Source organism: Mustela nivalis, assembly GCF_964662115.1.
Source record: "Mustela nivalis genome assembly, chromosome: 18".
Classification (NCBI taxonomy): domain Eukaryota; kingdom Metazoa; phylum Chordata; class Mammalia; order Carnivora; family Mustelidae; genus Mustela; species Mustela nivalis.
This window is the reverse complement of record NC_139037.1, coordinates 12,686,054-12,701,635: the sequence shown is the minus strand read 5'-3', so window position 1 is coordinate 12,701,635 and position 15,582 is coordinate 12,686,054. Positions and strand designations below refer to the sequence as shown.

The 15,582-nt window shown below is 42.5% G+C and overlaps 1 protein-coding gene across 6 annotated transcripts in view; it reads left to right on the top strand.

The window, feature by feature from the left end:
* The window catches only part of HYDIN (HYDIN axonemal central pair apparatus protein), a 381,505-nt gene that overhangs the window by 362,825 nt on the left and 3,098 nt on the right, over window positions 1-15,582 (top strand). For all 6 annotated transcript variants that reach the window (XM_082712191.1, XM_082712193.1, XM_082712188.1 and 3 more), the window contains 5 exons: window positions 315-527; window positions 1,468-1,631; window positions 2,461-2,611; window positions 8,057-8,287; window positions 15,145-15,369. In XM_082712191.1, coding sequence (XP_082568317.1) covers window positions 315-527; window positions 1,468-1,631; window positions 2,461-2,611; window positions 8,057-8,287; window positions 15,145-15,369 — 984 coding nt within the window. The remainder of the gene's footprint in view (window positions 1-314; window positions 528-1,467; window positions 1,632-2,460; window positions 2,612-8,056; window positions 8,288-15,144; window positions 15,370-15,582) is intronic.

Below are 15,582 nucleotides of genomic sequence, written 5' to 3'. Positions count from 1 at the left end.
CTTGGCTCCTAGGATCCCTCCCTTTCCTGGGTTTTTCCTACCTTATTAGATGCTCCATCTCATCTCCTCTTCTGATTTTTCTTAACGTGGGCATGTGCCAGCCAGGAATTAGTTCTTTAATTTCTTCTTGTTTCTAAAACCAATTAACTTCTTGATAATCTCATCCAGTTTCTTGGTCTTAAAAAAACAAAACAAAGCAAAGCAAAACACTGCTGTACCCTCAACTCCCAAATATGTATCTCCAGCCTAAACGTTTCTTAGAACTCCTCGTTTATAAGTTGCACTGCCTGCCTGAGGTGCCTGCTTTCTTCCAGGTGGTGAACTTCACCTGCCAGGTGCGCTCCAAGCACACGCAGACCATCATGCTTTCAAACCGTACCAACCAGACCTGGAACCTGCACCCCATCTTTGAGGGTGAGCACTGGGAGGGGCCTGAGTTCATCACCCTGGAGCCCCATCAGCAAAACAAGCCCTATGAGATCACCTACAGACCCCGCACCATGAACTTGGAGAACCGCAAACATCAGGTAGACGGAGGCTTCCCCCACCCCCGTGGGTTTCCGTGTGTGTTTGGAGGGGGAAGAGTGGTGCAAACGAGCTAAGGATACAGAATTTGGAGGCTCAGGAATGTTCAAATAAAGGGGACACCTCTAACAATGTTGGAATAACAGGGAATCATGCAGATTATTGAGTCCAAAGGCTCTCTCGGTGCCCACATGTTATCATGTATAGGAGATTCTCTTAGAATGAGGGACACAGTTCTGGAAAGAGTCCTGGACTAAGCATCAAGCAGTTAATATTTAGCTTAACTGCACAAATTTTTATCATCGTGGCTGTCATAAAAATAAAAAAGGAAAGAAGTTGCAATCACCCACCCTTAAAAAAGGAGAACTATTCTCTTCTCTCTTCACTACCAGCCCTCACTCAGATACAGCCGTAGCTGCCATCAGCATACCCAATTTTGCCTTCTGTTTATTTTCACTTTACATCATATCATGAACATTTTTCTGTTTCACTAGTCTTCGTGATCATCATGTTTAATGATTGTCTAATATTTCTTTGGATGAGAGTTCCATAATTTATTTGACATTCCCTAGTTGTTGAATATGAAAGTTATTACCAAATTTTAATCAATATTATAAGTGATTTTAATGTGTATGTGTGTGTGTGCATGCACGCGCGTGCACGTGCACGCAGCTTTTTCCTCTGCAAGGATTTTTAAGTTCACTGGGATAAGGCTGCCAGCTAGCTCAACTGGTAAAGCCTGAGACTCTGAAGTTCCTTAGGGTGGGGTTCCTGGTTCAAATGCATATGAACGTGTTTATGACTCTTGAAACATACTACCAAGCTGATTTCTAAGAGTTATGCTTACGTGAGGGCCTCTGTTAACCCTGAGTCACTACTATGCCTGAGCAGTAGCTAACAAGGGACCTTCTGTGCCATTCTGACCATGCTTCTCCTCCTCAGGGCACCCTCTTCTTCCCCCTCCCCGATGGGACTGGCTGGCTATATGTGCTGCATGGGGTTGCCGAGCTCCCCAAAGCCGTGGCCAACATCTTCCGTGAAGTACCATGTAAGACGCCCTACGTTGAACTCCTGCCAATCAACAACTGGCTTAACAAGCCCCAGAGGTGAGAGAGTGGGGCGAGGGGTCAGAGTGGAGGAGATGGAGGGAGCCTGGCCTTTCCACTGGTCAGCGCCTCCAGAAGACACTGAGGGGCTGAAAGATTCAGAGCCGCATTTCCCTGATGTGGCCAGGCCCTTCCTGACCTCTAAGCTTCCAGACACCCAGGGCTATCCGTGCATAGCCAATTACCTAAGTCTCCTGGACTGGGTCCTGGCATGAAATAAGTGCTCAGTAAATGTTAGCTGTTATTATTTTCAAAATAAGAATTGTGGTGGTTATTATTGGGTGCTCTACCATATCACCTAAGCCACTGGCCAGAGAAGGATGTCCCTTGGATCTTTAGTTCCAGTGGGAGTGGAGTAGAGTACAAGGTCTAGAGAAGGTTGAGGACCAGCAGCCTGGTCCCCTTCTTTGACAGAGAAGGAGCCAAAGGCTTGAAGAAGAGACTTTCTTACTGAAGGCTGCCAGGTAGCATAGCGGATGGAGGCCCAGACCTAAGTGTGAATCCTGGTTCTACCAATAACTAGTCATGTTATCTGAGCATGTTTCCTCTTGGCCTCTATCTCCCCATTAGTCAGATGGAGGTGATGACATCATATGTACCTCCCTGTGTCACTAGGAACACATGTGGAGCACTGATTCAGCACCTGGCATGTAACAGATGTTGATAAATTGTAATGGGTGTTGTTAGAGACAAAGTGAAGACCAGAGCCCTGGACCCATGTGCTTGTCACAAAGTCAAGAGCAGAAATAGCACCTTTCCTTCAATCCTTTGGGCAGACGGTCTCATTTTCTCTGTCCTCTCTCCATGTGCTCCTGTGTCCCCCCTCCAGATTCCGGGTCATTGTGGAAATGATAAAACCAGAGAAGCCAGACCTAAGCGTCACCTTAAAAGGCCTTGATTACATTGATGTCCTGTCTGGCTCCAAGAAAGACTACAAGCTGAATTTCTTTTCCCACAAGGAGGGACTATACAGTGCAAAGGTATCTACATGTTAAAAGCATTTCCCTGGAGCCCTGGGGGTTTGCCCCTGAGGATGATGACCCTGGTGTTAGGGAGTGAAGATGTCCTCCCACTGCCAGCCTGTCCTTATCCTGTTGTGCTAACCATTTAGTGACCTGGCAAAGGCATTCAGGATTCCCAGCCTCTTTATGATGGAGGCAGATGGCAGGGCCCTCCATCCATCATGTGGACCCACACCAAACATGCAAGGCAGGAGAATCATGAAAATCCCTGAGCAGTAAATAAATCTGGGCCGGCAAACATCGGACCACAATAATAAGAAAAGATCCCTTTTTTTGAGTGCTGATAGTGACTAGCACCATACTGAACACTCAGTACACACAGCTAGTAATGTCAGAGCCAGGATTCATTCAACTCCGAGCCACCACGGGTCTTTCATGCATCAGTCGTTTCTCCTAATTCATTCATTAGTGCAACAAGTACCTATGAGCATGTCTGCCACATACTATACTGAGTGTTGGCAACACAGCAATGATCAGAAATAGGCAGAGCCTCAGTCTGCAGGGAATGCACAGTCCAATGAAAGGAGAAGGGCATTAGTGGTACTGTGAATGTATCATCACAAATGAGATACGTGCTTAAGTGGGAGAGGAGTGGAGGGAGTAATGCATGGAGGGGTGATTGTGGTGATACTTGCATCACTTTTTGGCTATACTAAAAACCACTAAATTGTACACTTTAAATCAGTGGATTATATGGTATGCGAATCACATCTCAGTAAAGCTATTTCTAAAAAAAAGAGTGAAAGGAAATGTAAGATATAAAATATAAATCAAAGAGTTCTAATATCCACCTAATAAGAAATCCAACAAAAATCAAATAATCCAGTTAAAAAGTAGGCATAAGACAAAAAGAAAAGACTTCTTTTCCAAAGAAGACATCCAGATGGCTTACAGACACTTGAAAAGATGCTCAACGTCACTCATCATCAGGGAAATACAAATAAAACCATAATGAGATACTACCTCACAACTGTCAGAATGGCTAAAATTAACACAGGAAACAATGGGTATTGGCAAGGATGTGGAGAACAGGGAACCCTCTTGCACTATTGGCAGTAACATCAGATTTCTCATGGTAACTCTGAATACAAGAAATGGGGGGGGGGGGGTGCTGGGTGGCTCAGTTGGTTAGGCAACTGCCTTTGGCTCAGGTCATGATCCCAGGGTCTTAGGATCAAACCCCATGTCGGGCTCCTTGCTTGGCAGGGTGCCTGCTTCTCCCTCTCCCTCTGCCTGCTGCTCTGCCTGCTTGTGCTCTCTATCTCTGTCAAATAAATAAATAAAATTAAAAAAAAAAAAAGAAAAGAAATGGGGAGGGGCACCTGGATGGCTCAGTAAGTGTGACTCTTGATTTTGGCTCAAGTCATGATCTCAGGGTCATGAACTTGAGTCCTGTGTTGGGCTCCACACGGTACATGGAGCCTGTGAGCCTGCTTTAGATTTTCTCTCTTCTTCTCCCTCTGCCCCACCCCATCCCCATCTCATGTGCATATGTGCATGCTCACTCTCTTTCTTCCAAAAAAGAAAAGGGGGGGGGGGGCAATGGAGTAAGCTATTCATATAACTTAGAGTGATGTTCAATCTAGAACTTTTTACAAACAAAACTATTATGAGGACAAAATAAAGACATTTTAAAAGATGCAACAACTCAAAGTAACCCACTCATATATATATAATCCTTGTTTGAAATAAGTACTGTAAAAATAAAAGTTTTTGAATTAGCAAAATTTTAAAAAGTAAGTGAATTCAAGAGGAAAACATAAGGATACAATGAACAAAGAATCAAAATTCAATTGATAGGTAATTTCAAATAATTGTTGAAAAGCAATCTGAAATGAACATTTCATATGGCCTCAATATAGGAATTAGCCAGGGGAAGAATAAGACAATGAAAAATATTTTCTCATTCATTGGGAAACAAATAGGGAAATGAAAGATGTTCTTTCATTCATCAGAAGGGTAGGGAAAGAGTAAAGATAGTCATAAACTGTAGATGTGAACAGAAAAATATAAGTAAATATATGTTTTAAAGCGTTAAGTAAAAATGATGGTGAACCCAGATCACAGAGTCTCTTTACAATAATATGTATTAAAATTAACAAAAGTTCTTTAAAAAGCAAAAGCACTTTTTGTGACTATAATGGAGTAACTACTCTTCCCACCATAAATGATCATAAAACTGGACAAAATATCTGAGGCAAGTCTTCTCAGGCATTGACAACAGGCAGCACAATACTGCAATCCATCAAAGAGAAGAAAAGCTAATGAGATGAATCTCCATAATTGTCCTGGCTCACTACCAAGGGACAATTTCCTGACTGCAGTGCAGGGAGCTGAAGTCTAAGCAAAGCACAGCTGCCCCCATTGAACTGAAAATGCAGAAATCAGAGTTTGATATGGTTGAAATAGCTGTTCTCTACAGGGTGGGAGAGGAGTGGAGGGAGTAATGCATGGAGGGGCAGAGTCTGGGGGTGGGAGGGGAGGGAGACCGCAATCTGTCTGGAAGCCCCCCTCAAAGTCTTTGGCTGAGAGTTGTCCTGCACATGCACAAGATGAGACTACATGGGATTCATCAGAGAACAGCTTCCAAAAGAGCTGATAAACGAACAAAGATGCAGTAATCAGTGCTGGGGTACTTTGGAGGTTTAGCTCGGCCAGAGTGAAGAGGTTGCATGAACATCTCACCAACATCCTAAGAATCCAGTTGAAATACCAGAAAGGCCAAAAGAAAGGACCATGCCCTTAGGATAAGTCCTTTTAGATCCTTAAAAAGCCTAAAACTAAGCACCTACAAGATCAGGGAGGATAAAATTTGGAAGGTCTTCCACAAAGTTGGAAGGTCTTGAGAAACACTTTGAGCTTCCCATACATCTGCTCTAACAAAAGCTACACAACTTTAAGGTGATAGGTCAATAAGTCAATGATTGAACTGCCTCCTAGAATAAAATCAACACTCTTTCAAGGACTATAACAGAATCGAGAATCTCTACAATGATGACCAGCAACATCCAGTGCATCAGCAGAAATTACTAGACTTGTGATGAAGCAGGGAAATGTGACTCATAGTCAAGAAAAATACAGTCAATGAAAATGAACTCCAAGATGGGTGAGATGCTGGATTTAACAAACAAAGACCTCAGAGCTATTATAAACATGTTTAGAACTAAAAGAAAATATTTTAAATAATTAAATATGGACAGGTAAGGAATCTCAGCAGAGAAATGGAAACTATAAAAAAAGAACCAAATGGATATTCTAGAATTGAAAACTACAATAAACCAAAATGAAGTTTCACTGGATGTGCTTAATAGTAGATTGAATAAAAAGATAAAAGATTTGCCATTTGCGAGGATGTGGATGGAACTAGAGGATATCATGCTTAGCGAAATAAGTCAAGTGGAGAGAGACAACTATCATATGATATCATATGAAGAAGTGGAGATGCAACATGGGGGGGTTGGGGGTTAGGAAAAGAATAAATGAAAAGAATAAATGATCGAGAGGGTGACAAATCATAAGAGACTCTAAATCTCGCAGAACAAACTGAGCGTTGCTTGGTGGAGGGGGTCGGGAGAGGGTGGTGGGGTTATGGACATTGGCGGGGCGTATGTGCTGTGGTGAGTGCTGTGAAGTGTGTAAAGCTGGCAATTCACAGACTGTACCCCTGGGGCTAAAAATACATTATATGTTTATAAAAAAATTAATTTTTTTTAAAAAGATAGAAGATTGAATAAAAGGAACCAGTGCCTTGGGAACCTGTGAGAAAATATACAATTTTCTAATACATGAGTAATGAGAAGAGAGTGAGAATAGGGCAGGACTATGAGAGACTGTGGACTCTAAGAAACAAACTGAGGGTTTGGGGGTGGGGGAGGGGATGGGTGAGCCCAGTGATGGGTATTAAGGAGGGCATGGATTGCATGGAGCACTGGGCGTTATATGCAATGAATCATGGAATGCACTACATCAAATACTAATGATGTATTGCATCGTGACTACCATACCACACACAAAAAAAGAAAGAAAACTATTTGAAAAAAATTTTGTGAAACTTCCCTGCTATGATTTTAAAAATAGATATATTTACAGATCCAAGAAACTTGGCAAACCACAAGCCGGAAAAACATAAAGAAAACCATGATATATGAGAGAATCATGTCTGTGCACATCATAGTAAAACTGCTGAGAACCAAAGATAAAGAGAAAAAGATAAAACAAACAGATATTTAAAAATCTGTTACAGGAGTGCCTGGGTGGCTCAGTGGGTTAAAGCCTCTGCCTTTGGCTCAGGTCATGATCCCAGGGTCCTGGGATTGAGCCCTGCATCAGCCTCTCTGCTCACCACAGAGCCTGCTTCCTCCTCTCTCTCTCTGCCTACTTGTGATCCCTGTCAAATAAATAAATAAACAATCTTTTTTTAAAAAGTCTTGCATATGGGAGACAATAATAAAAATGACCACTGACTTCTCTTCAGATATAATGGAAACCATCTGCAAAATGCTGAATGCTATCAACCAAAAATTCTCCATTCACTGAAAATATCCTTTAAAATGGAGATCTTTTCAGATAAAAGGACATAAGAGAATTTATTGCCAGCAGACTTGCATCACTGGACAACACACTAATAAGGACTCTTCAATCTAAGGGAAAATGATACCAATAGAAATCTGGGTTTACTGGCACCAGAAGCTTGTCGTGTCTGCCACAGGGGTGAGGAGACAATGTTCTGCGGTCACAAGGGTAGGCTCTGGAGTCTCGTCAACCTTGTTCAGATCTGGCTCTGACACTTCTCTCCGCATGGGATACTTGGCAGGATACTTAACCTTGATACTTAACCTTGCTGAACTTCAGTTTCCTGGGGGAAAAAACAACTATAACAAAACCAAACAAAAACAAAAGAAAGATGGGAAACAGCAAGGGGAATAATAATGCTGCCTACAAGTTGTGTACATGAAACAAGTACTTCTAGGGCCTAGCACACAGGAATCGTTCACTAAATGTTAGATGCTGTCATTACCATTATTGATATTTCTGTGGGTTCCAGCAGCAACTAGCAGAGGAGGGAAGCCCACTACCTCTTGAGGGCTTGCTTGTTTTCCGGGGTCAGCCAGCGGTCCCCCCGGACACCTTCACCTTCAGCACTAGACAGTGCTGCTCTGGCCTCTTCTCAGCAAACCCGGGCTGTTCCATCAGCTCTCACCTGGGAGGAGCCAGAGCAGAACCCTGCAGGAGAAAGGCTGGCTGGTGGGGGTGCAGACCGTGTAGGAGTGCGGGTGTCAGCCCGGGACCTGCTTCATGTCCCCAGGCCACGCTAGCAGAGAGACAGAGCTCCTTGAGACAGCAGGAGCCCCTCCACTCACCACTCCCCTGCCCTGATGCCTCCCCCTCTCCCTGTGAACCCAGGTGATCTTCCGAAACGAAGTGACCAGTGAGTTCTTACACTACCTGGTGAGTTTCAGGGTCATCCCTTCAGGCGTCATCAAAACCATCGAGATGACGAGCCCCGTCCGGCAGAGCACGTCAGCCTCCATCAAGGTGGAGAACCCCCTGCCCTATTTGGTGACCTTCTCCACGGAATGCAGGGTGCCTGACATCAGCCTGCCCTCTCAGTTTGTGGTGCCTGCCAACTCCGAGGTACGGTGCCGGCCAGCTTCCAGGGGCCCCCGATACCTGCCTGTGGGGGGTGGCATCCTTGAGGCTGGGCCCACCCTGACAGTGGTTGGGAAGGCAGGGGACGGTCCCTCAGCCCCACTCCTGATCTCCCTTTCCCCCTTCTGCCCGAGTCCTCACATAAACACGGGCACGTGAGCACTTTGGTTCACACATGTAAAAGGAACTTACTAACTACCAAGACTCGCCTCTGTCCTATGCTTGTCTGATTTGTTCGAATTACAACTATTTTTGGTGTTTGCTAATTACAAAGGTAATGTAGAATGGGTGTGGTGAAAGGGAAAGCAAGGGACGTAACTTTATGGCGTGACCAGCATGTGCACCGTTCACACACACACTTGCTCATACGCAGATCCCCGCAGGAGGGAGGCACAGGAAGCCTGCGCCCACCTGGGAACACGCGGCCTGGAATTCTGAGGAACTTTCTTTGGACTCTTCAGTCTAGGGCTCCAAACTCTCACTGTCCAGATTCCTTCAAAATCCCTTCTATTGGGGAGCCTGGGTGGCTCAGTGGGTTAAAGCCTCTGCTTTCGGCTCAGGTCATGATGCCAGGGTCCTAGGATCGAGCCCCGCATCGGGCTCTCTGCTCCGCACAGAGCCTGCTTCCTCCTCTCTCTCCCTGCCTGCCTCTCTTGCCTACTTGTAATCTCTGTCTATCAAATAAATAAAATCTTAAAAAATAATAATAATTTTTTTTAAATTCCTTCTATTTCTCCAACTTGAGCTTAGTCCCTGTGCCCACTCCAGTTCTTCCTTCCCCTTCAGAACCCAAAATCTGTTTTGTTCTTCAGAGAGTCACCAGGCCCTTCATTTTGTCTTTATATTTTTCATCATGAATTATAAAAAAATCTATGCAGGAATGTATAACACACACATATATACTTAATATATATGTGTAACATATGCACATATATATATTAAAACATGTTTAAGAAGAAATATCTGTATAGCCAATACCCAGTCCACGACGTAAAAAATAGCCACCACCCGGAAACCTCTGTCTCCACTCACAGTACTGTCCCTCGCTCCTAAAAGTTATCACTGTCCTCATTTTATAAATTTCTTGCTTTTAAGCCGTATGGCTTAGATTTGCCATTTTTGAACTTCGCACAAAAGAAATTGTACAGGGTGCCTGTGTGGCTCAGTGGGTTAAAGCGTCTGCCTTCAGCTCAGGTCATGATCCCAGGGTCCTGAGATTGAGCCCCGCATCGGGCTCTCTGCTCGGCAGGGAGCCTGCTCCCCCCCCTCCACTCCCCATGCTCTCTCTCTGCCTGCCTCTATGCCTACTTGTGATCTCTGTCTGTCAAATAAATAAAATCTTTTTTTAAAAAAAAGAAATCATACTATAAACACTCTTTAACATTTTATGGTTTTTGCTGTTAACGTCTTATGTCATGACGGCCGTCACGTTGACGCACACAGCTGAGGTTCACTCACCCCCATCGCTGTATAATATTCCATCACATGACCATACCACAATTTAGATATCCTTTCTACTGCGGCCAGACACGTGTGTTGGTTTTAGCATTGGGCCATCATTAAAAATGCTGCCACAGACCTCACCACACAAGTGCCTTCCTGCTGTACATGGCGTGTGTCTGTCCACAGTGTGCACCTAGCAGGAGAATCACAGGGTTGTAGGGGGTGTAGGCTTGTAACTGCTAACCAGGAGGTAACCTCTGGTCAGTAATGAGGTTTGACAAACTTTCAGCACTGTCACATTTTTAAAGGCTTACCAACCTGATAAAACCTGGGATAAACTAATAGCGCCTTGTGATCTTAATTTACCTTTTTACAAGCAGATTGACCTCAGTTGGGTAACAGCCTGTGTGGGAGATCTGCCTCCTTGCTCTTGAGTGAGAATGGACCAGTTTTCCTTTCTTGTCTTCTTGCCCAATTTGAGCATCCTTTCTGCTAGCGATAGAAGAAGAGTCGGGGATTTCCCTGCTGTCTCGATCCCATGAAAGAATTTATGAAAGATTGAAGTTAGGTCTTCCTCAACTCACAGATGAAGCCACTGAGCCCTGGTGATTTCTTTTGGGGAAGACTGTCTGCTCCTGACTTGGTTCCTCAAATGAGCTATTCAACTGTTTAAATTTTCTGGTTCTTCCTGAATCAGTAACAGGAGCATGCTATTTGATCCGTATTCTCAAAATATTGACACAACATTGTTAATATCCTCTTACCACCTCTTCTAAATGATGTTCTTTTCTCATTTCTAATATTGGTTATTGTGCTTTCTATTTCTTGCTCTGTTTTGTTAGAGGTCCCTCAGTCTTCTATCTTATATTCAAAAAGACATCTTTTGGTTTTATTTGTACTCTTTATTGTACGTTTGTTTTCTAAGTTGCTTGATTTCGGCTTTTAATCATTTCCTTCTTTCTGCTTCCTGTGTTACTGGTGCTTTATCTCATTTCCAAGCTGAATGCTTGGTGCTTAGTGCATTTACTTCTAGTCCTCTTTATTTTTCCATACACACATTTAGAATAGAAGCCCCCCCTGCAGTGTACAAATTTTTTATGCAGCATTTTTTATCATTAAGTTCAAAAATGTTCTAACTTACATTATTATGAATACTTCTTTTTTGACTCATGGGTTATTAGTAAGTGTTTCTTCATTTCCAAATGTGGGGATTTTTCTACATGTTGTTTTTCAAATAATTTTGTGGTCAGGCAATATCTTCCACATTGTTTCAGTCCTCTAGAATTTGTTTAGACTTGCCTTACGGCTCAATAGATGATCTTTAAAAAAAAAAAAAAACTGCATATATTTTTTAAAAAATATGTGTTTGCCATTTTGCTGTTAATTCTCTGATACTTTAGTCTACTTGTTTGGTCAGATTTAAGAGAGTATGTTAAAGTCACCACTGTGATGGGGATTTGTCCATTTGTCCTCGTAGTCCTTTTTTGTTGTTGTTGTCCTTGTAGTTCTGTCATGTTTTTGTTCTATGTAATTTGAAGCTACATTACTAAATTAAAAACATACTGTCCTTCTGATAGTGTTATATTAAGACTTGATCATCTCTTATATTCCTGTTCTTCAAGCATATCTTGGCCATTCTTGGCCCTTTGCATGTCCATATAAATCAGCTTGGGGCACCTCAAGCTTGGGTGGCTCAGTGTGGTAAGCCTCTGCCTTTGGCTCAGGTCATAATCCCAGGGTCCTGGGATCGAGCCCCACATGGGGCTCTCTACTCAGCTGGAAGCCTGCTTCCCCGCCCCTTCTCCACCTGTCTCTCTGCCTACATGTGATCTCTGTCTGTCAGATAAATAAATAATTTTTTTTTAATCAGCTTGTCCCATTCCTCCAAAAACATTAAATAACCTGTTAGGATTTTGATTGGATTATTTTTAGAATGTATTAGCTACCGGTTGGTCCATAATAAGTTGCCCTAAAAATTAGCAACTTGAAACCACAAGCGTTTATTACTACCCCGTTTCTGAGGCTCAGGAATCCAAGAGCAGCAGCTTAGCTGGGTGGTTTGGGTTGAGGATCCTTCATGAGGTTGGAGTCCGTTGTTACCTAAAAGGCTTGACTGGGGCTGGGTAACCTGCTTCCAGACTCACTCATGTGGTTGTTGGAAAGGTCTCCGTTCCTTGCTGGCTGTTGGCTCAAGGCTTCAGTTCCTCACCGTGTACACTTCTCCCCAGAGCTGCTTTCAACATGACAACTTGCTTCCCCCAGAGCGAGGGACCTAAGAGAAGCTGAGAGAGCAAAGGAGAAGATCATCCCCAAGACAGAAACCACTCTTCTCCTCTTAATCTCAGAAGTGATATGCCATCTCTCTGCTGTGTACTGGGGGTCACATGGACCAGCCCTGGTCCAACATGGGAGCGGATGACTCAAGAGTGTGAGTGGCAGGAGGCAGGACTCACTGGGGGCTATTCTGGAGGATATCTGTCACAGAGTATTCCAGTCTTTATGCTCTCGAGATTTCCAATCCATGAGCACGTCTCCATTTATTTAAGTCCTCTTATTTAATTTCCTCAATAATAGATTTTTTTAGTTTTCTGTGTAGAAGCCTTATTCATCTTTTGTTAGATTTATTTCTAGGTTTTGTTTATCTTGATACTGTTGTAAAACCTTTTCAAAATTTCATTTTCTATTGTTGCAAGTATATAACAGTATTCATGATTTTGGGGTATTGACTTTGCCTTTATTTTTTGGCTTTTAAAGTTTTAATTTTAATTTCAGTTAGTTAACACACAGCGTTATATTGGTTTCAGGTGTCCGATATAGGGATTGCACACTTCCATAACGTCCCCTCGTGCTCCTCACCACGAGTGCTCTCCCTCATCCCCACCACCTCTTTCTCCCATCACACTATCCACCTCCCCTCTCGTAACCTTCAGATTCTCTTTCTTGATGTGTCTTTTTTTTCCCTTTCCTCATTTGTTTTCTTAAATTCCACCTATGCATGAAATCATATGGCATTTGTCTTTCTTTGGCTGAGTTGTTTTGCTTAGCATTATACTCTCTAGATCCATCCATGTCATTGGAAATGGCAAGCGTCCATTCTTTTTGATAGCTGAGTAATATTCCATTGGTGGTCTATATTCCACCTCTTCTTTATCTATTCATCAATCAGTGGACAGTTTGGTTGCTTCGATATTTGGCTGTTGTAAATCATTCTTCAATAAACATCAGGGTGGGGGCACCTGGGTGGCTCAGTGGGTTAAGCCGCTGCCTTCGGCTCGGGTCGTGATCTCAGGGTTCTGGGATCGAGCCCCGCGTCGGGCTCTCTGCTCAGTGGGGAACCTGCTTCCTCCTCTCTCTCTGCCTGCCTCTCTGCCTGCTTGTGATCTTTCTCTCTGTCAAATAAATAAATAAAATCTTAAAAAAAATAAAAAAAAAAACAATAAACATCAGGGTGAACATATCCCTTTGAATTAGTGGTTTTGTATTCTTTGGGTAAATACCCAGTAGTGCAATTGCTAGAACACAGGGTAGGTCTATTTTTAACTTTTTGTATACTGGCTTTATAACCAACCACCTTAAATAATTCACTTATCAATAATAATAATTTCAATTATAGATTTTTAAGTTTTCTGCATGTATAATCCTGTCATCTGTGTGTAAATACAATTTTGTTTCTTCCATTATAAACTTCTTCCTTTAATTTCCTTTTCATGCCTTAGAGGGCCACCCAGAACATGCAGAACAATGTTGACTAGAAAGGCAATAAACAGCATCTTTGCCTTGTTCCCAATCTTGAAGGGCAAACTTTCAAAGTTTCACCATTTATTGTGTTTATTTTGGATTTCTTATAAATACCCTTTATCAAATTAAGGATGTTCCCCCCTCTTCCTAATTTTCTAATAACTTTTTTTTAACTCCATAAATGGATATAGAGTTTTATCAAATGCCTTTACTGTATCGAGATGTTTGACTCTTCTCTTTTTTCTCCTTTTAATGTCAGTGTGGCAACTGACTGGTTTTTCTAATGTTAAACCAATTTTTCATTCATGGAATAAATCCATCTTTGTCACAGAACATTATCTTCTTTATATATTGCTGGATTCAGTTTGGGTAACATTTTTATTGGGCACTTTGTATGTATGTTTGGGGGAGCAGAGAATGGCATCCACTTTTCTATTAGCCTTGTCGGGTTTTGGTCTCAAAACCATGCTCTCTGAACTGGGTTCCCTCTTTTTCTCTTCTTTGGGTGAATTTGTGGAATACTTAGATTGTCTAATAGAACTTACAAGTAAATCTTTACGATCCTGGAATTTTGTTAAGGGAAATCTTTTTTTACTATTGCTTAAATCTCTTTAATGGTTACAAAAATACGTAGGTTTTCTTTATCTACTTGAGTCTGGATTTGTAAGTTACATCTTTCATGCATTTGTCCGTTCTCATCTAATTTTTTAAATTGTGGTAAAATCATCTAAATTTGTATACTGTATTCTTTTCGGTTCAACAGCTACAACAACTTTAATGATACCCTCTTTTTATTCTATTCATCAATGAGAAGAACTAGTTCTTTTTTAAAAAAGAAAAAATACCACCTCAGAATAAATACAAGATTTTAACTACACAAAAGTATATGGAAGAGAAAATCAAAGTCCCTAAACCCCATTTCCTTCAGCCTAAGATAACTACTGGTAACAATCTGATACACATCCTTGCTGTCTCTTTTCTGTACCTGCATAGACATATTCTTCTTCACAAAAATAGGCACATGCTTTATATACATTTATGGAATGTCCTTCCTTTGACTTACAGTATCAACACCACCACCTTTCATGGCAATGTTTATAGCTCTGCCTCTTCCTTTCTAATGGCTACATACTTTTCCACCAACGTGGATAAACTATGATTTATTTAGCCGAGTTCTTACTGCTAACTCATTTGAGTTGTTTCCCTTATTTTGTTATTATAAGCCATACTCTTTGGTCCTGGTTTTGTTTTGCCATGGGTGATAGTAGAAGGAGGAAGAGAAAATCTGGCCCAAAAGAAGGTGGAACCCAGGAAGCTGTCCTGAGATTGGCTAAGAGCAAAGAAGGAGCTGCTGACCTTCAGCCCTCCTGCTGGTAAAACTCACTGCCATTACCATACGTGTGTGCTCTCAAGAGACGATCTAATACTTGTTAGACGCAAAGAGATTCCAGATATATAAATACCCCTAGGTATTTCTAGGGAAAGCTAGAAAGAATACAAAGGAGAAAAAGGGCTATTTGGACAGAGATTCCCCGGGCTCGAGATCAGTGTGAGCATTTGCTGTGAAGCACCATTTTACCCACCAACCTACTCTGAGGTCCTGTGTGGGAAGGTATGCGTTGGACTCTCGGCCTTATAGGAGCCTCTGTCTTCTCTTGCAGGGCACATTCACATTTGAATTCCAGCCGCTGAGAGCTGGAGAAACGTTTGGGAGACTAACACTGCACAACAGTGATTTGGGCTACTACCTGTATGAGCTCAGTCTGAAGGCCACGCCAGCACTGCCTGAAAAGCCCATCCACTTCCAGGCCATTCTTGGCAGTGGTCAGAGCATCTTTGCCAAGTTCATCAATTACACCCGGCAGAAGACCGAATACTACTGCAGGGTGAGCAGCCACTATCCGACCCTCTTCCCTCCCCTGGCCAGAAGTCTGAGCTTAAAAATAATAGGAGGAGGATACAGGGGGTGCAGAGGGAGTCAGGGTTTTCATCTAGCCTGAAAACTCCCAGCTAGAAACAAACACTATCAGGCCTGGGTTCTTCCTTACAGACTCTACCTTAACAAGCTGGGATGGGGTGAGGGGTGGGAGCTATGCTTC